This window comes from Amblyomma americanum, unplaced genomic scaffold (assembly GCF_052857255.1).
Source record: "Amblyomma americanum isolate KBUSLIRL-KWMA unplaced genomic scaffold, ASM5285725v1 scaffold_19, whole genome shotgun sequence".
Classification (NCBI taxonomy): Eukaryota; Metazoa; Arthropoda; class Arachnida; order Ixodida; family Ixodidae; genus Amblyomma; species Amblyomma americanum.
Window position 1 is genome coordinate 532,502 of NW_027526491.1, and position 26,571 is coordinate 559,072.

Consider the following 26,571-nt stretch of genomic DNA (forward strand, 5'->3'; position numbering starts at 1 on the left):
GCAAACAATATTGTCTCCTGAGGAGACCACCGAGTCTGGGCTAGCAAATACTATAGACCTCAGGCACACCAGTGACTTTTTTCCAGCAAGAATGTAGCGACAAATCCTAGGCACACAGGCATGGATCATATGACTGCAGAAAGTACATGTTCCTTAGCCAACTTAGCTGTATTCTCACAGATCAGTATGAAGATAGCCATTCTGAAGCACTAACATTGTTGCGTCTAAAAGCCACTTAACCTCCCAAACACAGATATTGCTGCAAAAGAAAATAACTGCAAGAGAATCCTTAAGCATAAGCCAGTGACTGCAACAAAGTGGGGACCATGGTGGAACTGACCAAGCTGGAAGTCAACATGGAGGTTATCTGCAAATACAGTCTTTCGAAGTGACTACAAAGCGTCCATCTGCCGTGGTGGCTCAGTGGTTAGGGCACTTGGATACTGAGCTGAAGGATCTGGGCTTAGTATCAGGAACGGCGGCCGCGTTTCGATGGAGGCAAAACACAAAAGGCGCCCATGTGCTGTGCGATAGTGGTTTCAGTTACTTTGGAGCCTTCCGCTACGATGCACATCATGGGCTTCAGGAAGTAAAACCTTCCAATTTGCAATTTTTTGTAAATCACGTCCAACCTCAAGCAAAGCAGTGGCTTCTTTACGTAGTACTGCAGTGATATGAACATTAGTGGTGTGACACTGGTGGACTGCACTAGACACTGAAAATGGGGCATTAATTATGCTCTGAACTTTTTAAGATTACATTATGCTGCACTCGGATGCATTCTCAAATTCATCCTCTCTCTCACACACACACACACACACGCATGCACATGCACACACACAAATTAAAAAGAGACCAAATCAAATTATTTCTTAATCATGATGGCAGCAGGCTGTTACTGCCGTTTAGCCCAATTACGAAACATATCACCTTCATCCAAGCAACAAGCCTCAGATTGCGATGCTTCGCAGTTACTGCCCATGAATAAAAGTCCATGCTGTCACCTAGTTACTTGTGATGGCATCATAACAATCCTTTGACAGCTTGATATAATGCAGCCATATTGTTCCAACACACATTGAAAGCCTGCACTGTGTCCCTGCCATCCAGTGTTCTCACCCAAATTTTAGAGTACAAGCTGCAAAGTGAAGCCATGCATCAGGTCATTCACAACGTACGCATGGTTCTGCAACCTGCACAAGAAATCAGAAATACTTACGCTCTGATTCAAATGCAGCCTCTGGATGGGGTGACAGGCCAGACTCGGCCAGTTGAGGCAGCAGCGCCGTTGTGGTTGGCTGCACTGGCTCAGATGAAGCTGCAAGTGCCACGGACTCAAGCACAGGGGCCGGAGCAAGCTCGGGGGAAGCCGGCAGAGCCGTCACTGGCGCCTCCTGACCAAGATTTTCCTGCTTCAGTTCACAGCGAGCGGCAGATTCTGCCACCTGACTTAGCATAAAAAGGTCTGGTGGCCAAGCTGTCTGTGGTGGTTCTGACCGAACAAGCACGTCCAGTCCTGTCTCCTGCACAGAGATAGCCCCAAGCGCCATCGGTTCTGCAACGTGCTCCAACATCCCTGCAATATCCTGTGGTAGTTTGGAGGAAGCTGAAGTCATCGTAAGTTCCTCCACAGCTTTCATTACAGGGGCCTGCAACTCCATCTTGGAGACAGCAGCAGACTTCAGCTCTTCTGACAGAGATGCCTGCGTGCTTGCTACCAATACATGTCTGGGTTCAGATGCTTCTGAAAGAGGTGACACCTCCGGCAATAGGCCTGGCTTCAGTGCAGATATAGATACAGGCGCCATTGCCTCTTCAGCATGCTCCAGCTGCATTGCTGTTTCGTGGGGCAGCTCAAAGGATCCTGAAGTCACCATCAGTTCTCTCGCAGCTTCCATTGCAAGATTCTGCTGCTCCCGTTTGGAGGAAGTAAAAGGCTCCAGCTGCTCCTCCAGATATTCCTGCACACTATCCCACGACGGCTGTGTGGGTTGCGGTGGTTCTGAAGTAGGAGTCAGCTCTGGCACAGGCCTTAGGTCTGGTGCAGAGACAGATGCAAGCGCCATTGTGTCGTTGACGGGCTCCAGCATCCCTGCAGTTTCGTGTGGCAGTTTGGAAGAAACTGAAAGTGCCACAAGTTCTTTAACATCTCTCATTTCAAAATCCTGCTGCTCATCCAGAGATTCCTGCATGTGAGCCTCTGACAGTCGCATGGGTTGGGGTGGTTCTGAAGTCACTTCCAGCACTAGCCCTGGCTCTGGTATAGAGATGGGTGCAAATGCCGTTTGCTCTTTGCCATGCTCCTGCCCCTCAGCTGCATCCTGTGGCAGTTCGAAGGAAGCCAAAGGCACCACAGGTTCCTCCAGAGTAGCAGGCTCCAGCTGCTCCTCCCGAGATACCTGCACACAAGCCTCCAACAGTCGTGTGGGTTGGGATGATTCTGGAGGAGGAGTAGACTCCGGCACTGGCTCTGGTGGAGAGGTCTCTGGCTCTGATGGAGAGGCCACTGACAGCGGTGACCAGGCCAGCCATGGGGATTTGGAGGGCAGCTCTGGCAAGGTGACCTCAAATTGGTCAACCTTGCTTTCCTCTCCACCATGTGGAGGCGATGGAGGCAAGGGAGTGAGCGACCGGGGATCCCCCATTTCTGCTATCATGTTGAGCAGCATGCTTCTCTCATCAGAGGCACCATCACCTGCAAGTAAATAACAAAGCAAAGTGCGTTCTCCCATACTAAACACAACCAAATGTAGGGAGAAAACGTGAGTGAAAATGAACACAGACGTAAATTAGTGACCAACCAACATATGTATGAAAAACATTCACCATTCTACCTCGTTCATTTCAGACGCAGATAATCGTAGAACAAAACAAAATAAAAACAAAAATCCTATCATACTACTTGGCCTGGGAAGAAGCTTTGTTCTTGTTCGACGACATCAAAATCAATTTCCAGTGATACAGCCTTTCTTGGCTGAATAGTGTGGTGGGAATTTGCTGGAATTTTTTCCCTTTTTTGGTTCTTGTGAAAATCGAGGCAAAAACCTATGGGGCAGAAGCATGGAGGCTAGTGAAAAGGGTTTAGCTTAAGTTGAGGACAGCACACCAAACTAAAGAAGAACAATAGGTGTAACGTTAAGCTGGAAGTGGGCAGAGTGGGTGAGGGAACAAACGCAGGTTAATGACATCCTAGTCAAAATCAAGAGGAAGAAATGGGCTTGGACAGGGCATGTAATGTGAAGACAAGACAATCGATAGCCCTTAAGGGTAACAGAATGGATTCCACGGGAAGGGAAGTGTAGCAGAAGGCGGCAGAAAGTTAGGTGGGCGGATGTGATTAAGAAGTTTGCGGGGATAGGGTGGTGGCATCTGGCACAGGACAGATTTAATTGGAGAGATATGAGGGAGGCCTTCGTCCTGGAGTGGGCGTAGTCGAGGTGATGACGATGATGGAAATAAAATACCAACACAAGAATATAGAATGAAACCTTATGTCTATTGCGGAAGGGAATTAAAAAACGGCACCAGGGCTATAAAGCCTGCAATAGTCTCTTAATTTGTCAAAAAAATGATTACTGTGAGGAATGCTGTGCCTAACACTAGCAAGACCGTATAGACGGCCATGCTTTGTGAAGTCAAACTCCACAAAACATCAGTGCCTTTGCAGAAACAAGGCACCATGCATCACCAATACGACCAACTTACATTCTTGCTTGATGGCCAAGTAAAAAAAAAATCATTGGAAATTTCAAATGGAACCAATTCGACTTTCCAATTGGTTCCAAGTGGATTTTACGATTGTAACCAATTGGTTTCAGTTGTGTTTTTAGCCACTTGGCCAATTGGACTCCACTGGATCAACTGGACCAATGAATTGGACCCATTAGGCCTTGGGCAGCTTTTGCATCCAGAAAATATTCATAACATATACATCACAATTAAGTTGTGAAAAATATACGATGTGAGAAATATTTCTACAAGTCAACATATTAATGTCCAAAAGGAAAACTGAGTTGCTTGGACTGGTGCCAATCAACAAATTTTTACCACGGAATTAAAAACCATAAGAATTTATGGATATCAAGGCCAAAAGACAAGCGTAAATCACACACAAGAAACACTACACATTCAGACACTAATAGCATATAAATTAGCTCGATATGTACATGCAAAGAACACACTTGCGTTCCAACTTATATACCCCATTAATGAGGCTCTCATGCTGGGGCCAGTGATGCTTGCCCACTGAGCACGGTTATTTAATTTCGACCACAGTGGTGGTGCAAGTGGTGGATACAACTTAGGCAGTGGTAGTGCAGATAATGAATACAATTTAGCAGGATAAGCTGTTGATAGCTCTTAATATAAAAGCCATGTTACTTCTGCCTTGTTAGCAAATATGCAAATGTTCACATGGATACATTGGGTGCAGTTGTATAGACCAATTGGGTTCACCAGTTGGAAACTCAATTGATCCAAATCTAACCAATTGGAAACTCAATTGGTATAATCGGATACTCCATTTGGACTATCCACTTGGCACACCATTCAAATTGGAACCATCTGTAAACTCAATTGGTCCAATTGGAACCAGCTGATAATGCAATTGGTTCCAACTGTTTTCTTTTCTACTGGGCATCATTCACTAAACACCTCAGGTCTTTCCTTTCTCGTTTTTTGCACCTTGCTTCAAGCAGAAAGAGAGACCTTTCCTTCAAAGAGAAAAAAAAAGCAAGCAAGGCTGCTTTACAACAGTGTGTTCAGCGACCATTGAGCTAAACAAAGAACAACACTAGACAGGGGTATTCTTTGATCAAATCCTATCGACACCTAGAATAACACTATAGGTTGAGATAATGCTTCGACTCGGCGTTTCTTTTTAAGTATGGAGACCATTAATGTAAAGCACCAAAAGACTTAGCACTAACTCACAAAACTGCAGACAGTCAAGGACTAGTAGCTAATTAACCCATTTGAAGTACCTAAATGCTGTTTATCTCGATCTAACATGCAGTTGCCCACTGCCTAGGCAAGCAGCTACTCATAAGCAAAAGACAAGAAGACAAGGAATCATGGTGCTTTGTCTAAGGAATTCTCATGGGTGGATGTCACCAGAACCCCCAGACAGAAGGCTGCAGAGGAAGCACTATGGCTACATCTTGTACGCTAAGACTAACCTAGATGTTTCTCATGTTTGGCAACAACTTTTTTCCCTATTCATTCCTTTGTCTCCATGGATTGGCCAGCTCTGCCATCCATACTGGAGCCCGTGAATCACATGGTTTGTTAACCTGTCAATGATGCTGTCACAATTAAGTTGCAGCGGTATACCAACTGTAGAAGAAAAAAATAATAAAGTTGAGAAGTGGATTGTTACAAAGTATGGTCCCTGGTCACTGTATGCCATCTAGCTGTCGTGAAAGTCCAGGGATCAAGGCTCTACAGAATTCAGTTGAATGCTTATGTAGGCTGTTCTTGATTATCTTAAATTTTTAAATTTTAACACTATGTTCCAATGTCAATAAGCTCCTATGTTTCTCTCTGGCATATGAGTTATTCTTCGAACTTTGTGAAAATAAATGCTTATATCAACAGGGCTATAAGTGGAAACATACAGACACGGAGACTGGGGCCATCTACGCAAATGACAAAGGGACGTGACTTTATTAGGATTAAGTAAAATGACTTGCTTTATCATAAACATGTAATGTTCAAGTGAGGCACTGGGTAGTTTTGCCTGGAAAAAAAAAGGACAGAAAAAAGTTCTGCCTGAAGGCATATGCCGTGACTGTGATTTACGCTTTTTCGGACAGCTCTAAACTTCCCTCCATTCGCATGAAACCATATTGCGACCTACGCAAACAGGAGCATACAGTAGGCATAAGCAGCTCTGCCCCAATTTTGGCGTGAATATAAGTGCACTCAGGGTTAGCAGCACTCATGAGCAGCACATTTTTGGTAGTAGCACGAGGAAGAACGTGATTCCAGTGGTGAGAAAACATAAGAGGCCAAGCAAGCATCTCACCATGGGCTGTTGGGTGCTTGTGCCCTTGTGTTACAGTCATGCTGCCTTCTGGCGTCTCAGTTCCAGTAGCCTGGTCCAGCCGCGAAATCGTTGCCGGACTGTGCTCGGAGGGGAGATGTCTAATCCGTCTCTTCAGCCATGGTCTCCCTGTATAAGGCATTGACACGACATTTGAAGCAGTACCCAGTATGGACAGCTGCATTGCCCACCATCCAGTCATTGCAATATGCTCAGCTAAGCTTGGTGTAACGATGTTTTGCCACAACTGCCGTAATTATCCCTGCACTAAGGTGTTGAACTGCATATAAGAAAATCGCTATCATTAGCATGACATTGGAATAGTAGGAGCTAAGTGTCATGCTCTTACACACACACACGCATGCACAAACGCACGCAATTATCCCTGCACTACGGTGTTGAGCTCAATATCAAAAAATCGCTACCATTAGCATGACACTGGTCTAGTAAGAGCTAAGTGTCATGCTCTCTCTCTCTCTCTCTCACGCACGCACATGCACACACGCATTAAAGAGAGGCCAAATCAAATTATTTCTTAATCATGATGGCAGCAGACTGTTACTGCCGTTTAGCCCAATTATCACCTTAATCCATGTTTCTCGCGTTTTGCAAGAACTCTTTTCCCTATTCATTCCTTTGTCTCCATGGATTGGCCAGCTCTGCCATCCATACTGGAGCCCGTGAATCGCATGGTTTGTTAACCTGTCAATGATGCTGTCACAATTAAGTTGCAGCTGTATACCAACTGTAGAAAAAAAAAATAATGAAGTTGAGAAGTCGATTGTTACAGAGTGTGGTCCCTGGTCACTGTATGCCATCTAGCTCTCGTGACAGTCAAGGAATCAAGGCTCTACGGAATTCAGTTTAATGCTTATGAGTATGCAAGGAAGGACTGCCCCTGTCTGCGGTCAACTGCAAGAACGTATTGCAAGAGTAGACCATTCCCGCTCTGCAGGTAGCCGCTGTGGTTATTTGCCGCCACTGATGTCTCGCCTTAACAGCTGCTCTTAGTTACTGCAGAATCTGGCGGCACTGATCCCCTTCAGTTCGGACTGGTAATCATTGCTGACTGCAGTCACCACTGGTAGTACGACAAAAAAAAAGGTGCTCCCTCGGATTTGCCATTGTTAAAAAGGTTTTATGATGAAACGGGCACCTCGGCAATACTTCCGGAGGCTTTTCAACATCCTTGCGGAACAAACAGGAAAACCCATACTGGGTGACAAAACGTCTTTCACCTATGTCCTAAAGTCTGGGCAAAGTTGGAGGCGCCAGGTATGTAGAACCTATAAACATCAAACCATATTGCGACCTACGCAAACAGGAGCATATGATAGGCATACGCAGCTTTGCCCCAATTTTGGCGTGAATATAAGTGCACTCAGGGTTAGCAGCACGCATGAGCAGCACATTGTTGGTAGTAGCACGAGGAAGAACATGATTTCAGTGGTGAGACAATATAACAGGTCAAGCAAGCATCTCACCATGGGCTGTTGGGTGCTTGTGCCCTTGTGTTGCAGTCATGCTGCCTTCTGGCTTCTCAGTTCCAGTAGCCTGATCCAGCCGCGAAATCGTTGCTGGACTGTGCTCGGAGAGGGGACATCTAATCCGTCTCTTCAGCCAGGGTCTCCCTGTATAAGGCATTGACACGACATCTGAAGCAGTACCCAGTATGGGTAGCTGCCCACCATCTAGTCATTGCAATATGCTGAGCTAAGCTCGACGTAACGATGTTTTTCCACAACTGCCGCAATTATCCCTGCACTATGGTGTTGAGCTGCATATTGCTATCATTAGCATGACATTGGTCTAGTAGGAGCTAAGTGTCATGCTCACTCTCTCTCATGCACGCACGCGCGCACACACACTTAAAATTTAAAGAGACCAAATCAAATTATTTTTAATCATGATGGTAGCAGGCTGTTACTGCCGTTTAGCCCAATTACGAAACATGTCACCTTCATCCAAGCAACAAGCATCAGATTGCGATGCTTCGCAGTTACTGCCCATGAATAAAAGTTCATGCTGTCACCTAGTTACTTGTGATGGCTGTTGTGTCTGCACTTCATTTATTGCACAACTAAGAACATGGTACAATACTGACACACAACATTGAAGCCATGCTGCCGGCACCACACACACACACACAGCGTCAATACGCGCGCATGCAGCTTGTGTCCACAGTTGCCAACACACGCACGGTACGCCGCTGCTTTTGGCACACAACACTTCCTCCCTTGTAATTTTTTTACAAGTCCAGTTTCGATGGTGGTCGACGTACTCTCCCTGGGCGACCTGTGATAGGATCAGGGAGGCTCACGGGAACTGCTACCCGAGGAGTATTAAGTTTGTCTTCTGGTGCACTCACACATGGATCACGTCGAGGTGATGCAGATTTGTTTTCATCTGGAACACAAGCAGGTGATGTCTCCTTGTCCGGGGAGGTTTTCATACTGGGTAGGAATTCAGGTTCCGAATCCAGATGGCGTTTGTCGTCGGTGTAACCTTTGCGCAGTTGATCAGTGTGACGTTTCCAGGTTGTTCCTCCAACTTCCAGTTCATATGATAGAGGCCCTGTTCTGGTTGCGATTGTTCCGGGCACCCATTTACTTGTACCCCTATAGGAGCGCACAGAAACTTCTTCCCCCTCAGAAAAGGAGCGCTGAGGCTTACTTGGTTGAGATGACCCTTGTTTCTCATACGTACGTCCACCGGGTTGTGGGCGTAATAGTGCCAGTCGAGTGCGTAGCTCGCGCCCGAGATAAAGGTTTGCTGGTGTCTCACCAGTAGCACAGTGGGGTGTCGTACGGTATGCCAAAAGGAAGTTTGTCAACTTCTTGATGATGGATCCCTCTCCTTTCATGGCCTTCATACTGTGCTTGAAGGACTGCACGAACCTTTCAGCGAGACCGTTCGTCGCCGGGTGATATGGCGCGCTAAATGTGTGTCGCACACCATTCTGCATGAGAAAGGTCCGAAGCTCTTCCGATGTGAATTGAGGACCATTGTCCGTGACAATGCGTTCTGGAATGCCGTGAGATGCAAACATAACGCGCAGTGCATCCACGGTGCACTCTGCCGTAGTTGAACTCATCACATGTATTTCAGGCCATTTTGAGAATGAGTCAACAGCGATAAGAAACATTTTGCCCAGGAATGGCCCTGCAAAGTCTAAATGAACTCGGCGCCATGGTCCACTCGGCACTTCCCATGGGTGCAGAGAGACCTTTGGTGGCATGTTGCTCTCGCTGGAGCACCCTGCACATTTCTTAGTGATGGCTTCGATATCGGTGTCAACAGATGGCCACCACACAAACGAACGTGCAAGCGCTTTCATTTTCACAGTGCCTTGATGTCCAGAGTGCAGGTCGTTGAGGACTGTTTCTCGCAATACAGCTGGAATGACTGTTCTTATGCCCCAAACAATGATGCCGTGGTGTAAAGAGAGTTCATCTCTACGCCTGTAGAATGGAAGGATTTCGTTGTCTTGTTTGCACGAGTCCCACCCGTTCAAAACATGGTAGCGGACTCTCGATAGCAGACGGTCACGCTCTGTGGCTTGTCTGACTTGATGAGCTGTTACAGGTAGTTGCTCCATTTGGTTCAGGTAGAAAAGTTCAGCTTCATCTGGTTTACCTTCAGGACTGTCTGGAAGAGGAAGGCGTGACAATGTATCTGCATTGGCATTATCCGATGATTTGCGGTACTGAATCTCGTAGTCGAGCCCAGCTAGAAACAAGGTATAACGTTGAATGCGTGCAGCTTGCATCGCAGGAACACTGCTGGTTGGGCCAAAGATATGTGTCAGAGGCTGATGATCTGTGATCAGCTTGAAGTGTCTTCCATACAGGTATGCATAGAACTTTTGTATACCCCAGACAATGGCTAGTGCTTCTTTATCTATCTGAGAGTACTGCTTTTCCGAAGCCTTCAAGGTTCGAGATGCAAATGCGATGGGTCTTTCACTCCCATTAGGCATTTTGTGTGAAAGGACTGCTCCGAGTCCGTGGGGGCCAGCATCACATGCTAGACGTACTTCCAGGTTCGGGTTGTAGTACACAAGGACAGTTTCTGAGGCTATAATCTTCTTTGCTTGCTGAAATGCCACCTCACATTCTTTTGTCCACTTCCATGGTGATGATTTCTCCAGAAGTGCATGCAGTGGTCTGAGAAGATTAGCACTGTCTGGAATAAACTTCCCGTAATAGTTCACAAGGCCAAGGAATGACCTCAACTCAGACGTGGACTTGGGTGTAGGAGCACGTATCACTGCCTTGATCTTGTCCTCTGTCTTGTGTAACCCGGTTCCATCAAGCTTGTAACCACAGTATGTTACGGAGTCTTCAAAGAACGAACATTTCTGGAGGTTAGCTCTGAGCCCATACTCTTGCAGTCTTCTGAGCACTAGCTCTAGGTTCTTGAGATGAGAATCTTCTGACTCACCAGTGACAAGAATGTCATCTTGAGTAGCATGGCACATTGGGATTCCCTGCAGGATTTGATCTATTGTTCTCTGCCACACAGCTGGTGCAGAAGAGATGCCAAAAATCATTCTGTTGTACTGATACAGCCCTTTTTCTGTGTTAATGGTCAAGAGCGGCTTGGACTCATCGTCTACTTCCATTTGTAGGTAGGCTTGTCTCAGATCTATCTTTGAAAACTTCTGTCCTCCTGCTAACTTTGCAAAGATGTCCTCAATGCGGGGTAAGGGATACTGGTCCACCACCAAGTGAGGGTTGATTGTGGCTTTGAAGTCTCCACATATGCGGACAGTTCCATTTGCTTTCACTACAGGCACTATGGGCGTGGCCCAATCACTGTGATTCACTTTTGTCAAGATGCCGACTGCTTCCAACCGTTCAAGCTCAGTGTTCACTTTCTCCTTCAAGGCATAGGGCACCTGTCGTGGCCTGCAGAACTTCGGTTGCACACCACTTTGAAGACGCAGTTTCAGTTTGATGTGCTTGAGTTTTCCAATGCTATCATCGAAGACGTCCCTGTGTTCTGCGAGGATCTTGTTCAGTTGATCTGCACGTGGCCCCAGTTGGTTGTCGATCCTCAATACGCTGCTCAGCTCAAGAAGGTTGAAACGATTAATCCAGTCTCTTCCGAAGAGCGGAGGTCCTGGAGTGTCGACTAAAAAGAACTGCACGCGTTGCGTTGACTTCCCAAACGTGACATTGGCTGTTGCCACACCGTTAGGTCTAAAGGTTTGACCAGTCAGCGTTTTGAACCGTACTGAAGTTCCCTCCAGAGGCAGATGAGAGAGATGCGCTTCGTACGTGGTTCTTGGCACAAGAGAATACTTGGATCCAGTGTCCATCTCCATTTCCAATGTGTGCCCTTCGATCTGTGGCTTCAGCCAGATCGGACTGCTTTTGTTCCCATCGTCGACATGTGCCAGAAGTTCAAATGCATCACTGTCTTGTTCAATGGCATGCACTTGACTTTTTGAAGCCTGCCTATTCTTGTAAGTAAGGCTTGACCGGCGTGGTGCTCTATTGGCGTCGCTTGACTTGCTTTTACACGCGGTACTAATGTGGCCAACTTTATTGCACTTGTGGCAAACACTTGTGAGAAACTTGCATTTCGACGGTGGATGCCCCTTGCGGTCACACCTGTAACATCGTCGTGCTTCCTTCTCGACATGAGCCACGGAAGCCGGCACTTCTTCCCTGCTTTTGAATTCGGCGATGTCCTTCACGGCAAGTTCATGTGCTACTGCTTCGTCAAGGGCGTGCTCTAGCGTAACCTTTTTTGCGGTTAGCAATCTCTGCTGGACTTGCACGTAGCGAAGACCGCACACAAATTTATCCCGCAGTGCCTGGTTCAAAAATGACCCAAAGTTGCAGTTCTGTGAAAGCCGCCGCAGTTCTGCCATATATTCGTTAGCAGACTCGCCTTCTCTCTGAAGTCTCTTGTAGAACCGATGTCGCTCAGACATTTCAAGAGGCACAGGTGAAAAGTAGTCTCCCAGGTACTTTTTAATGTCTGCGTACGTTTTCTCTGAGGGTTTGTTCGGCGTGGTCAGCTTGCGAAGGATTGCGTAAGTTTTCGCTCCCATGCTTGTAATTATAGCCGCTACCTTCTTCTCTTCCGGTAAGCTGTTGAGCGCGAAGTATTCATCCGCCCTTTCTATATACGACGACCAGTCTTCAACAGTGTCATCGAAACTGTCGAGCTTACCGATTAGCGCTGCTTGAGCTGCCATTGTTCTCCCGCCCAGCGTAGGGCTCGCAGAGTTAGGCCTGACACTTCGTGTTTGTCAATGCTCTTCTTGCGGCTGCCAGTTACTGTCGCTTGATGTGGTGATCTTCAGGCCGTTCTTGGAGCGTTCTTGATCCGGTCCTCGTCGCCATTTGTTGTGTCTGCACTTCATTTATTGCACAACTAAGAACATGGTACAATACTGACACACAACATTGAAGCCATGCCGCCGGCACCACACACACACACACAGCGTCAATACGCGCGCATGCAGCTTGTGTCCACAGTTGCCAACACACGCACGGTACGCCGCTGCTTTTGGCACACAACAATGGCATCATAACAATCCGTTGACAGCTTGATATAATGCAGCCATATTGTTCCAACACACATTGAAAGCCTGCACTGTGTCCTTGCCATCCAGTGTTCTCACCCAAATTTTACAGTACGAGCTGCAAAGTGAAGCCATGCATCAGGTCATTCACAATGTACGCATGGTTCTGCAACCTGCACAAGAAATCAAAAATACTTACGCTCTGATTCAAATACAGCCTCTGGATGCGGTGACAGGCCAAACTCGGCCAGTTGAGGCAGCAGCGCCGTTGTGGTTGGCTGCACTGGCTCAGATGAAGCTGCAAGTGTCACGGACTCATGCACAGGGGCCGGAGCAAGCTCGGGGGAAGCCAACAGAGCCGTCACTGGCCCCTCCTGACCAAGATTTTGCTGCTTCAGTTCACAGCGAGCGGCAGATTCTGCCACCTGACTTAGCATAAAAAGGTCTGGTGGCCAAGCTGTCTGTGGTGGTTCTGACCGAGCAGGCACGTCCAGTCCTGTCTCCTGCACAGAGATAGCCCCAAGCGCCATCGGTCCTGCAACGTGCTCCAACATCCCTGCAATATCCTGTGGTAGTTTGGAGGAAGCTGAAGTCATCGTAAGTTCCTCCACAGCTTCCATTACAGGGGCCTGCAACTCCATCTTGGAGACAGCAGCACACTTCAGCTCTTGTGAGAGAGATGCCTGCGTGCTAGCTACCAATACATGTCTGGATTCAGATGCTTCTGAAAGAGGTGACACCTCCGGCAAAAGGCCTGGCTTCAGTGCAGATATAGCTACAGGCGCCATTGCCTCTTCAGCATGCTCCAGCTGCATTGCTGTTTCCTGGGGCAGCTCAAAGGATCCTGAAGTCACCATCAGTTCTCTCGCAGCTTCCATTGCAAGATTCTGCTGCTCCAGTTTGGAGGAAGTAAAAGGCTCCAGCTGCTCCTCCAGATATTCCTGCACACTATCCCACGACGGCTGTGCGGGTTGGGGTGGTTCTGAAGTAGGAGTCACCTCTGGCACAGGCCTTAGGTCTGGTGCAGCGACAGATGCAAGCGCCATTGTGTCGTTGACGGGCTCCAGCGTCCCTGCAGTCTCGTGTGGCAGTTTGGAAGAAACTGAAAGTACCACAAGTTCCTTAACATCTCTCATTGCAAGATCCTGCTGCTCATCCAGAGATTCCTGCATGTGAGCCTCTGACAGTCGCATGGGTTGGGGTGGTTCTGAAGTCACTTCCAGCACCAGCCCTGGCTCTGGTGTAGAGATGGGTGCAAATGCCGTTTGCTCTTTGCCATGCTCCTGCCCCTCAGCCGCATCCTGTGGCAGTTCGAAGGAAGCCAAAGGCACCACAGGTTCCTCCAGAGTAGCAGGCTCCAGCTGCTCCTCCCGAGATACCCGCACACAAGCCTCCAACAGTCGTGTGGGTTGGGATGGTTCTGGAGGAGGAGTAGACTCTGGCACTGGCTCTGGTGGAGAGGTCTCTGGCTCTGGTGGAGAGGCCACTGACATCGGCGACCAGGCCAGCCATGGGGATTTGGAGGGCAGCTTTGGCAAGGTGACCTCAAATTGGTCAACCTTGCTTTCCTCCCCACCATGTGGAGGAGATGGAGGCAAGGGAGTGAGCGACCGGGGATCCCCCATTTCTGCTATCATGTTGACCAGCATGCTTCTCTCATCAGAGGCACCATCACCTGCAAGTAAATTAATAAAGCAAAGTGCGTTCTCCCATACTAAACACAACCAAATGTAGGAGGAAAACGTGAGTGAAAATGAACACAGACGAAAATTAGTGACCAACCAACATATGTATGAAAAAAATTCACCATTCTACCTCGTTCATTTCAGACACAGATAATCGTAGACCAAAACAAAATAAAAACAAAAATCCTATCATACTACTTGGCCTAGGAAGAAGCTTTGTTCTTGTTCGACGACATCAAAATCAATTTCCTGTGGTACAGCCTTTCTTGGCTGAATAGTGTGGTGGGAATTTGCTGGAATTTCTTCCCTTTTTTGGTTCTTGTGAAAATCGAGGCAAAAACCTATGGGGCAGAAGCGTGGAGGCTAGTGAAAAGGGTTTAGCTTAAGTTGAGGACAGCACACCAAACTAAAGAGAAATGAGAGGTGTAACGTTAAGAGAGAAGAAGAGGGCAGAGTGGGTCAGGGATCAAACACGGGTTAATGACATCCTAGTCGAAATCAAGAGGAAGAAATGGGCTTGGACAGGGCATGTAATGTGAAGACAAGACAATCGATAGCCCTTAAGGGTAACAGAATGGATTCCACGGGTAGGGAAATGTAGCAGAAGGTGGCAGAAAGTTAGGTGGGCGGATGTGATTAAGAAGTTTGCGGGGATAGGGTGGTGGCATCTGGCACAGGACAGATTTAATTGGAAAGATATGAGAGTGGCCTTTGTCCTGCAGTGGGCGTAGTCGAGCTGATGAGGATGATGAAAATAAAATACCAACACAAGAATATAGAATGAAACCTTATGTCTATTGCGGAAGGGAATAAAAAAAACGGCACCCCAAGAAGTGAACACATTGTCATTGAGACTAATCCTTCCAGATTCAGACAGCTCCTAATCGAACATCTCAACGACAAATAATTTTTTCCTGCACCCTATGCCAGCTTCCAAGCCCTGCTAACTGACCATCCTGTGCTACTTCCAAAGTTACAATTTGTTTTTGTTTATATTTGTGCTACACTCTGTCATGACGTGATTATTTGAATTTGTTACTTCTGTCTTTTTTCGTCTTGTTCTACTTTCTATATTTTTCTATATATTTTCTATATTTTTCTGTATTTTTATATTCCTTCTATATTTATATTCATTCTATTTATATTCATGTATGACGGCTGAACACCCCTGTACCACCCCCCCCTTATGTAATGTCCCTGACGGGACCCTTAAGGGTTAATAAATGATGATGATGATGATGATACCAGGGCTATAAAGCCTGTAATATTCTCTTAATTTGTCAAAAAAAATGATTACTGTGAGGAATGCTGTACCTAACACTAGCAAGACCGTATAGACGTCCATGCTTTCTGAAGTCAAACTCCACAAAACATCAGTGCCTTTGCAGAAACAAGGCACCATGCATCACCAATACGACCAACTTACATTCTTGCTTGATGGCCAAGTAAAAAAAAAGATTAGAAATTTCAAATGGAACCAATTCGACTTTCCAATTGGTTCCAAGTGGATTTTGCAATTGTAACTAATTACAATTGGAACCAATTGGTTTCAGTTGTGTTTTTAGCCACCTGGCCAATTGGACTCCACTGGATCAACTGGACCAATGAATTGGACCGATTAGGCCTTGGGCAGTTTTTGCATCCAGAAAATATTCACAACATAAACATCACAATTAAGTTGTGAAAAATATACGATGTGAGAAATATTTCTACAACTTAACATATTAATGTCCAAAAGGAAAACTGAGTTGCTTGGACTGGTGCCAATCAACAAATTTTTACTACGGAATTAAAAACCATAAGAATTTATGGAAATCAAGGCCAAAAGACAAGCGTAAATCACACACAAGAAACACTACACATTCAGACACTAATAGCATATAAATTAGCTCGTTATGTACATGCAAAGAACACACTTGCATTCCAACTTATATACCCCATTAATGAAGCTCTCAGGCTGGGGCCAGTGATGCTTGCCCACTCAGCACAGTTATTTAATTTCGACCACAGTGGTGGTGCAAGTGGTGCATACAGCTTAGGCAGAGGTAGTGCAGATAATGAATACAATTTAGCAGGATAAGCTGTTGATAGCTATTAATATAAAAACCATGTTAGTTATGCCTTGTTTGTCAGATATGCAAATATTCACATGGATACATTGGGTGCAGTTGTATAGACCAATTGGGCTCACCAGTTGGAAACTCAATTGATCCAAATCTAACCATTTGGAAACTGAATTGGTATAATCGGATACTCCATTTGGACTATCCACTTTGCACACCATTCAAATTGGAAACATCTGTAAACTCAATTGGTCCAATTGGAACCAGCTGATAATCCAATTGGTTCCAACTGTTTTCTTTTCTACTGGGAAGTAGCCCTTCCATTCCTACACGAGCAATGGTTGCATCATTCACTAAACACCTCAGGTCTTTCCTTTCTCGTTTTTTGCACCTTGCTTCAAGCAGAAAGAGAGGCCTTTCCTTCAAAGAGAAAAAAAAAAGCAAGCAAGGCTGCTTTACAACAGTGTCTTCAGCGACCATTGAGCTAAACAAAGAACAACACTAGACAGGGGTATTCTTTGATCAAATCCTATCGACACCTAGAATAACACTAGGTTGAGATAATGCTTCGACACGGCATTTCTTTTTAAGTATGGAGACCATTAATGTACAGCACCAAAAGATTTAGCACTAACTCACAACCTGCAGACAGTCAAGGACTAGTAGCTAATTAACCCATCTGAAGTACCTAATTGCTGTTTATCTCGATCTAACATTCAGTTCCCTGCTGCCTAGGCAAGGAGCTACTCATAAGCAAAAGACAAGAAGACAAGGAATCGTGGTGCTTTGTCTAAGGAATTCTCATGGGTGGATGTCACCAGAACCCCCAGACAGAAGGCTGCAGAGGAAGCACTATGGCTACATCTTGTACGCTAAGACTAACCTAGATGTTTCTCATGTTTGGCAACAACTTTTTTCCCTATTCATTCCTTTGTCTCCATGGATTGGCCAGCTCTGCCATCCATACTGGAGCCCGTGAATCACATGGTTTGTTAACCTGTCAATGATGCTGTCACAATTAAGTTGCAGCGGTATACCAACTGTAGAAGAAAAAAATAATAAAGTTGAGAAGTGGATTGTTACAATGTATGGTCCCTGGTCACTGTATGCCATCTAGCTGTCGTGACAGTCAAGGAATCAAGGCTCTACAGAATTCAGTTGAATGCTTATGTAGGCTGTTCTTGATTATCTTAAATTTTTAAATTTTAACACTATGTTCCAATGTCAATAAGCTCCTATGTTTCTCTCTGGCATATGAGTTATTCTTTGAACTTTGTGAAAATAAATGCTTATATCAACAGGGCTATAAGTGGAAACATACAGACACGGAGACTGGGGCCATCTACGCAAATGACAAAGGGACGTGACTTTATTAGGATTAAGTAAAATGACTTGCTTTATCATAAACATGTAATGTTCAAGTGAGGCACTGGGTAGTTTTGCCTGGAAAAAAAAAGGACAGAAAAAAGTTCTGCCTGAAGGCATATGCCGTGACTGTGATTTACGCTTTTTCGGACAGCTCTAAACTTCCCTCCATTCGCATGAAACCATATTGCGACCTACGCAAACAGGAGCATACAGTAGGCATAAGCAGCTCTGCCCCAATTTTGGCGTGAATATAAGTGCACTCAGGGTTAGCAGCACTCATGAGCAGCACATTTTTGGTAGTAGCACGAGGAAGAACGTGATTCCAGTGGTGAGAAAACATAAGAGGCCAAGCAAGCATCTCACCATGGGCTGTTGGGTGCTTGTGCCCTTGTGTTACAGTCATGCTGCCTTCTGGCGTCTCAGTTCCAGTAGCCTGGTCCAGCCGCGAAATCGTTGCCGGACTGTGCTCGGAGGGGAGATGTCTAATCCGTCTCTTCAGCCATGGTCTCCCTGTATAAGGCATTGACACGACATTTGAAGCAGTACCCAGTATGGACAGCTGCATTGCTCACCATCAAGTCATTGCAATATGCTCAGCTAAGCTCGGTGTAACGATGTTTTGCCACAACTGCCGTAATTATCCCTGCACTATGGTGTTGCGCTGCATATAAGAAAATCGCTATCATTCGCATGACATTTGAATAGTAGGAGCTAAGTGTCATGCTCTTCCACACACACACGCATGCACAAACACACGCAATTATCCCTGCACTATGGTATTGAGCTGCATATCAAAAAATCGCTATCATTAGCATGACATTGGTCTAGTAAGAGCTAAGTGTCATGCTCTCCCTCTCTCACGCATGCACACACATGCACACACACATTAAAAAGAGGCCAAATCAAATTATTTCTTAATCATGATGGCAGCAGACTTACTGCCGTTTAGCCCAATTACGAAACATATCACCTTAATCCATGTTTCTCGCGTTTTGCAAGAACTCTTTTCTCTATTCATTCCTTTGTCTCCATGGATTGGCCAGCTCTGCCATCCATACTGGAGCCCGTGAATCACATGGTTTGTTAACCTGTCAATGATGCTGTCACAATTAAGTTGCAGTGGTATACTAACTGTAGAAGAAAAAAATAATAAAGTTGAGAAGTGGATTGTTACAGAGTATGGTCCCTGGTCACCGTATGCCATCTAGCTGTCGTGACAGTCAAGGGATCAAGGCTCTACAGAATTCAGTTTAATGCTTATGTAGGCTGTTTTTGATTATCTTAAATTTTAGCACTATGTTCCAATGTCGATCAGCTACTATGTTTCTCCCTCGCATATGAGTTATTCTTCGAACTTTGTGAAAAAAAATGCTTATATCAACAGGGCTATAAATGGAAACATACAGACACGGAGACTGGGGCCACCTACGTAAATGACAAAGGGACGTGACTTTGTTAGGATTAAGCAAAATGACTTGCTTTATCATAAACATGTAATGTTCAAGTGAGGTACTGGCTAGTTTTGCCTGGAAAAAAAAAAGGACAGAAAAAAGTGCTGCCTGAAGGCATATGCTGTGACTGTGATTTACGTTTTTTCGGACAGCTCTAAACTTCCATCTTCCATTTCCTTAGACCTCTTGTAGTTGCCAATGGGCTGTGCTACATATACACACATATGAAAGAATGCAAGTCTTTGAAACAAGCTGCAAGATGCCTTGCTTCAAGTGACCACCTCAATACCAAGGCCCTAACTGTATGGCACTCCAGACCGGTTATGGGATATACGCTATGGCAAAAGCATTCCAACCAGCAGCCACATAGATACATGTCTAAGCTTCTCATATACATTGTGTCATGACACATGTCGTAAATGTATGCAAGGAAGGACTGCCCCTGTCTGCGGTCAACTGCAAGAACGTATTGCAAGAGTAGACCATTCCCGCTCTGCAGGTAGCAGCTGTGGTTATTTACCGCCACTGGTGTCTCGCCTTCACCAGCTGCTCTTAGTTACTGCAGAATCTGGCGGCACTGATCCCCTTCAGTTCGGACTGGTAATAATTGCTGACTGCAGTCACCACTTGTAGTACGACAAAAAAAAAAGGTGCTCCCTCGGATTTGCCATTGTTAAAAAGGTTTTATGATGAAACGGCCACCTCGGCAACACTTCGAGAGGCTTTTCAGCATCCTAGCAGAACAAACAGGAAAACCCATACTGGGTGACAAAACGTCTGTCACCTATGTCCTAAAGTCTGGGCAAAGTTGGAGGCGCCAGGTATGTAGAACCTATAAACAACATCAAACCATATTGCGACCTACGCAAACAGGAGCAGCATATGATAGGCATACGCAGCTTTGCCCCAATTTTGGCGTGAATATAAGTGCACTCAGGGTTAGCAGCAAGCATGAGCAGCACATTGTTGGTAGTAGCACGAGGAAGAACGTGATTTCAGTGGTGAGACAATATAACAGGTCAAGCAAGCAACTCACCATGGGCTGTTGGGTGCTTGTGCCCTTGTGTTGCAGTCATGCTGCCTTCTGGCGTCTCAGTTCCAGTAGTCTGATCCGGCCACGAAATCGTTGCTGGACTGTGCTCGGAGAGGGGACGTCTAATCCGTCTCTTCACCCATGGTCTGCCTGTATAAGGCATTGACACGACATCTGAAGCAGTACCTCTGAAGCAGTACCATCTGAAGCAGCAGCATGAATTAACTATGAATCTATGAATGGATGGTTTGGTTTCCTTGTGTTGTTGGAACTGTATACATGCCTCGTTCCAAACAATAAACACCAGTTGAAAGTCAGCGCTCGTGTGTGTCGTGTCTCCCTTCGTGTCCGTGTCTTAGTGAGCGCTGTTCTGGTTATAATGAGTTACCAACTCGCCCAAGGATCTGTTTTAACCCAGTATGGGTAGCTGTCCACCATCTAGTCATTGCAATATGCTGAGCTAAGGTCGGCGTAACGATGTTTTTCCACAACTGCCGCAATTATCCCTGCACTATGGTGTTGAGCTGCATATTGCTATGATTAGCATGACATTGGTCTAGTAGGAGCTAAGTGTCATGCTCTCTCTTTCTCTCGCACACACGCGCGCACACACACTTAAAAATTAAAGAGACCAAATCAAATTATTTTTAATCATGATGGTAGCAGGCTGTGACTGCCGTTTAGCCCAATTACGAAACATGTCACCTTCATCCAAGCAACAAGCATCAGATTGCGATGCTTCGCAGTTACTGCCCATGAATAAAAGTTCATGCTGTCACCTAGTTACTTGTGATGGCATGATAACAGTCCTTTGACAGCTTGATATAATGCAGCCATATTGTTCCAACACACATTGAAAGCCTGCACTGTGTCCCTGCCATCCAGTGTTCTCACCCAAATTTTACAGTACGAGCTGCAAAGTGAAGCCATGCATCAGGTCATTCACAATGTACGCATGGTTCTGCAACCTGCACAAGAAATCAGAAATACTTACGCTCTGATTCAAATACAGCCTCTGGATGCGGTGACAGGCCAGACTCGGCCAGTTGAGGCAGCAGCGCCGTTGTGGTTGGCTGCACTGGCTCAGATGAAGCTGCAAGTGCCACGGACTCGAGGACAGAGGCCGGAGCAAGCTCGGGGGAAGCCGGCAGAGCCGTCACTGGCCCCTCCTGACCAAGATTTTGCTGCTTCAGTTCACAGCGAGCGGCAGATTCTGCCACCTGACTTAGCATAAAAAGGTCTGGTGGCCAAGCTGTCTGTGGTGGTTCTGACCGAGCAGGCACGTCCAGTCCTGTCTCCTGCACAGAGATAGCCCCAAGCGCCATCGGTCCTGCAACGTGCTCCAACATCCCTGCAATATCCTGTGGTAGTTTGGAGGAAGCTGAAGTCATCGTAAGTTCCTCCACAGCTTCCATTACAGGGGCCTGCAACTCCATCTTGGAGACAGCAGCAGACTTCAGCTCTTCTGACAGAGATGCCTGCGTGCTAGCTACCAATACATGTCTGGATTCAGATGCTTCTGAAAGAGGTGACACCTCCGGCAAAAGGCCTGGGTTCAGTGCAGATATAGCTACAGGCGCCATTGCCTCTTCAGCATGCTCCAGCTGCATTGCTGTTTCCTGGGGCAGCTCAAAGGATCCTGAAGTCACCATTAGTTCTCTCGCAGCTTCCATTGCAAGATTCTGCTGCTCCAGTTTGGAGGAAGTAAAAGGCTCCAGCTGCTCCTCCAGATATTCCTGCACACTAGCCCCCGACGGCTGTGTGGGTTGGGGTGGTTCTGAAGTAGGAGTCAGCTCTGGCACAGGCCTTAGGTCTGGTGCAGAGACAGATGCAAGCGCCATTGTGTCGTTGACGTGCTCCAGCATCCCTGCAGTCTCGTGTGGCAGTTTGGAAGAAACTGAAAGTGCCACAAGTTCCTTAACATCTCTCATTGCAAGATCCTGCTGCTCATCCAGAGATTCCTGCATGTGAGCCTCTGACAGTCTTTTGGGTTGGGGTGGTTCTGAAGTTACTTCCAGCACTAGCCCTGGCTCTGGTACAGAGATGGATGCAAATGCCATTTGCTCTTTGCCATGCTCCTGCCCCTCAGCCGCATCCTGTGGCAGTTCGAAGGAAGCCAAAGGCACCACAGGTTCCTCCAGAGTAGCAGGCTCCAGCTGCTCCTCCCGAGATACCTGCACACAAGCCTCCAACAGACGTGTGGGTTGGGATGGTCCTGGAGGAGGAGTAGACTCCGGCACTGGCTCTGGTGAAGAGGTCTCTGGCTCTGGTGGAGAGGCCACTGACTGCAGTGACCAGGGCAGCCATAGGGATATGGAGGGCAGGTCTGGTAAGGTGACCTCAAATTGGTCAACTTTGCTTTCCTCCCCACCATGTGGAGGAGATGGAGGCAAGGGAGTGAGCGACCGGCGATCCCCCATTTCTGCTTTCATGTTGATCAGCATGCTTCTCTCATCAGAGGCACCGTCACCTGCAAGTAAATTAACAAAGCAAAGTGCATTCTCCCATACTAAACACAACGAAATGTAGGGGGAAAACGTGAGTGAAAGTGAACACAGACGAAAATTAGTGACCAACCAACATATGTATGAAAAAAATTCACCATTCTACCTCGTTCATTTCAGACACAGATAATCGTAGAACAAAAAATAAAAAAAATCCTCTCATACTACTTGGCCTGGGAAGAAGCTTTGTTCTTGTTCGATGATATCAAAATAAATTTCCCATGGTACAGCCTTTCTTGGCTTGAATAGTGTGGTTGGATTTTGTTGGAATTTTTTCCCTTTTTTGGTTCTCGTGAAAATCGAGGCAAAAACCTATGGGGAGAAGCGTGGAGGCTAGCGAGAACGGTTTAGTTTAAGTTGAGGACAGCACACCAAACTGAAGAAGAACGATAGGTGTAACGTTAAGCTGGAAGTGGGCAGATTGGGTGAGGGAACAAACGCAGGTTAATGACATCCTAGTCAAAATCAAGAGGAAGAAATGGGCTTGGGCAAGGCATGTAATGTGAAGACAAGATACCCCGATGGCCCTTAAGGTGGGTTCAGACAAGCGGACCGAATCGCGTATGGCCCGCGCGCGTCAGCGCGGTTATTGCGACACGTGACCAAGCATCTGTCAGTCGGTCTGGACGTCGAGCATTCACACGAATCCAGTGTACAATCTGCACGTCCTCTCTCCTGCAGCGTGCTTGCGGAACAAACAGGAAAACCCATACTGAGTGACAACACGTCTGTTACCTATGTCCCACAGTCTGAGCAAAGTTGGAGGCGCCAGGTATGTAGAACCTATAAACAACATCAAACCACATTGCGACCCATGCAAAGAGGAGCATATGGTATGCATACGCAGCTTTGCCCCCATTTTGGCGTGAATATAAGTGCACTCAGGGTTAGCAGCACGCATGAGCAGCACATTTTTGGTAGCAGCATGAGGAAGAACATGATTTCAGTGGTGAGACAATATAACAGGCCAAGCAAGCATCTCACCATGGGCTGTTGGGTGCTTGTGCCCTTGTGGTGCAGTCATACTGCCTTCTGACGTCTCAGTTCCAGTAGCCTGATCCAGCCGCAAAATCTTTGCTGGACTGTGCTTGGAGGGGAGACGTGCACACCGTCTCTTCAGCCTTTGTCCACCTGTATAAGGCATTGACACGACATCTGAAGCAGTACCCAGTATGGGCAGCTGCATTGCCCACCATCCAGTCATTGCAATATGCTGAGCTAAGCTTGGTGTACCGATGTTTTGCCACAACTGCTGCAATTATCCCTGCACTATAGTGTTGAGCTGCATATAAGAAAATCGCTATCATTAGCATGACACTGGTCTAGTAGGAGCTAAGTGTCATGCTCTAGGTTACTTGCCACATCAGTTCTGTAGCACCTTTCAGTGTTTTTGTTTACCCATGATACACAAGGGTTTTAACCGTTACATATGGTGCATTGATGGCTGCGAGACAACAGCTAACTAACTTCATTTACTGGAAGGCGCAGCCTCCAGAACAAACGAAAGCAGAAAAATACCTTACTATTATTTATCTTTTATTGTCTCTTGTCAAGTAGAGTAGTTACTAAGCATTCATTTGAGACAAGAGATAATTTACCAATCTAGAAGACATGCCACCAGTGAGAGCCAAACCAACGACCTATATGTTGTTTGTGCGACCCTACAACTTCATTAGCAGGTTCAGCTCTTTTCTTATACTTCGTTACATCTTCTTCTGTCTGAAATGATCACCCAATTACTTTTCCACATATCACCTTAATCCATGTTTCTCGCGTTTTGCAAGAACTCTTTTCTCTATTCATTCCTTTGTCTCCATGGATTGGCCAGCTCTGCCATCCATACTGGAGCCCGTGAATCACATGGTTTGTTAACCTGTCAATGATGCTGTCACAATTAAGTTGCAGCGGTATACTAACTGTAGATGAAAAAAATAATAAAGTTGAGAAGTGGATTGTTACAGAGTATGGTCCCTGGTCACCGTATGCCATCTAGCTGTCGTGACAGTCAAGGGATCAAGGCTCTACAGAATTCAGTTTAATGCTTATGTAGGCTGTTTTTGATTATCTTAAATTTTAGCACTATGTTCCAATGTCGATCAGCTACTATGTTTCTCCCTCGCATATGAGTTATTCTTCGAACTTTGTGAAAAAAAATGCTTATATCAACAGGGCTATAAATGGAAACATACAGACACGGAGACTGGGGCCACCTACGTAAATGACAAAGGGACGTGACTTTGTTAGGATTAAGCAAAATGACTTGCTTTATCATAAACATGTAATGTTCAAGTGAGGTACTGGCTAGTTTTGCCTGGAAAAAAAAAAGGACAGAAAAAAGTGCTGCCTGAAGGCATATGCTGTGACTGTGATTTACGTTTTTTCGGACAGCTCTAAACTTCCATCTTCCATTTCCTTAGACCTCTTGTAGTTGCCAATGGGCTGTGCTACATATACACACATATGAAAGAATGCAAGTCTTTGAAACAAGCTGCAAGATGCCTTGCTTCAAGTGACCACCTCAATACCAAGGCCCTAACTGTATGGCACTCCAGACCGGTTATGGGATATACGCTATGGCAAAAGCATTCCAACCAGCAGCCACATAGATACATGTCTAAGCTTCTCATATACATTGTGTCATGACACGTGTCGTAAATGTATGCAAGGAAGGACTGCCCCTGTCTGCGGTCAACTGCAAGAACGTATTGCAAGAGTAGACCATTCCCGCTCTGCAGGTAGCAGCTGTGGTTATTTACCGCCACTGGTGTCTCGCCTTCACCAGCTGCTCTTAGTTACTGCAGAATCTGGCGGCACTGATCCCCTTCAGTTCGGACTGGTAATAATTGCTGACTGCAGTCACCACTTGTAGTACGACAAAAAAAAAAGGTGCTCCCTCGGATTTGCCATTGTTAAAAAGGTTTTATGATGAAACGGCCACCTCGGCAACACTTCGAGAGGCTTTTCAGCATCCTAGCAGAACAAACAGGAAAACCCATACTGGTTGACAAAACGTCTGTCACCTATGTCCTAAAGTCTGGGCAAAGTTGGAGGCGCCAGGTATGTAGAACCTATAAACAACATCAAACCATATTGCGACCTACGCAAACAGGAGCAGCATATGATAGGCATACGCAGCTTTGCCCCAATTTTGGCGTGAATATAAGTGCACTCAGGGTTAGCAGCAAGCATGAGCAGCACATTGTTGGTAGTAGCACGAGGAAGAACGTGATTTCAGTGGTGAGACAATATAACAGGTCAAGCAAGCAACTCACCATGGGCTGTTGGGTGCTTGTGCCCTTGTGTTGCAGTCATGCTGCCTTCTGGCGTCTCAGTTCCAGTAGTCTGATCCGGCCACGAAATCGTTGCTGGACTGTGCTCGGAGAGGGGACGTCTAATCCGTCTCTTCACCCATGGTCTGCCTGTATAAGGCATTGACACGACATCTGAAGCAGTACCTCTGAAGCAGTACCATCTGAAGCAGCAGCATGAATTAACTATGAATCTATGAATGGATGGTTTGGTTTCCTTGTGTTGTTGGAACTGTATACATGCCTCGTTCCAAACAATAAACACCAGTTGAAAGTCAGCGCTCGTGTGTGTCGTGTCTCCCTTCGTGTCCGTGTCTTAGTGAGCGCTGTTCTGGTTATAATGAGTTACCAACTCGCCCAAGGATCTGTTTTAACCCAGTATGGGTAGCTGTCCACCATCTAGTCATTGCAATATGCTGAGCTAAGGTCGGCGTAACGATGTTTTTCCACAACTGCCGCAATTATCCCTGCACTATGGTGTTGAGCTGCATATTGCTATGATTAGCATGACATTGGTCTAGTAGGAGCTAAGTGTCATGCTCTCTCTTTCTCTCGCACACACGCGCGCACACACA

The 26,571-nt window shown here is 46.2% G+C and overlaps 2 protein-coding genes across 2 annotated transcripts in view; one reads left to right on the forward strand and one right to left on the reverse strand.

The window, feature by feature from the left end:
- LOC144111955 (uncharacterized) overlaps positions 1–26,571 on the forward strand; it is a 319,997-nt gene that overhangs the window by 206,780 nt on the left and 86,646 nt on the right. The window lies entirely within an intron of this gene.
- LOC144111953 (uncharacterized) overlaps positions 1–26,571 on the reverse strand; it is a 67,460-nt gene that overhangs the window by 10,596 nt on the left and 30,293 nt on the right. Inside the window, exons 10-18 of the mRNA XM_077645048.1 lie at positions 25,961–26,107; positions 23,673–23,819; positions 21,179–22,654; positions 20,188–20,334; positions 18,064–18,210; positions 12,784–14,259; positions 7,528–7,674; positions 6,026–6,172; positions 1,220–2,695 (exon numbers count right to left, since the gene is read on the reverse strand). Of these exons, the coding sequence (XP_077501174.1) occupies positions 1,220–2,695; positions 6,026–6,172; positions 7,528–7,674; positions 12,784–14,259; positions 18,064–18,210; positions 20,188–20,334; positions 21,179–22,654; positions 23,673–23,819; positions 25,961–26,107 (5,310 nt within the window). The remainder of the gene's footprint in view (positions 1–1,219; positions 2,696–6,025; positions 6,173–7,527; positions 7,675–12,783; positions 14,260–18,063; positions 18,211–20,187; positions 20,335–21,178; positions 22,655–23,672; positions 23,820–25,960; positions 26,108–26,571) is intronic.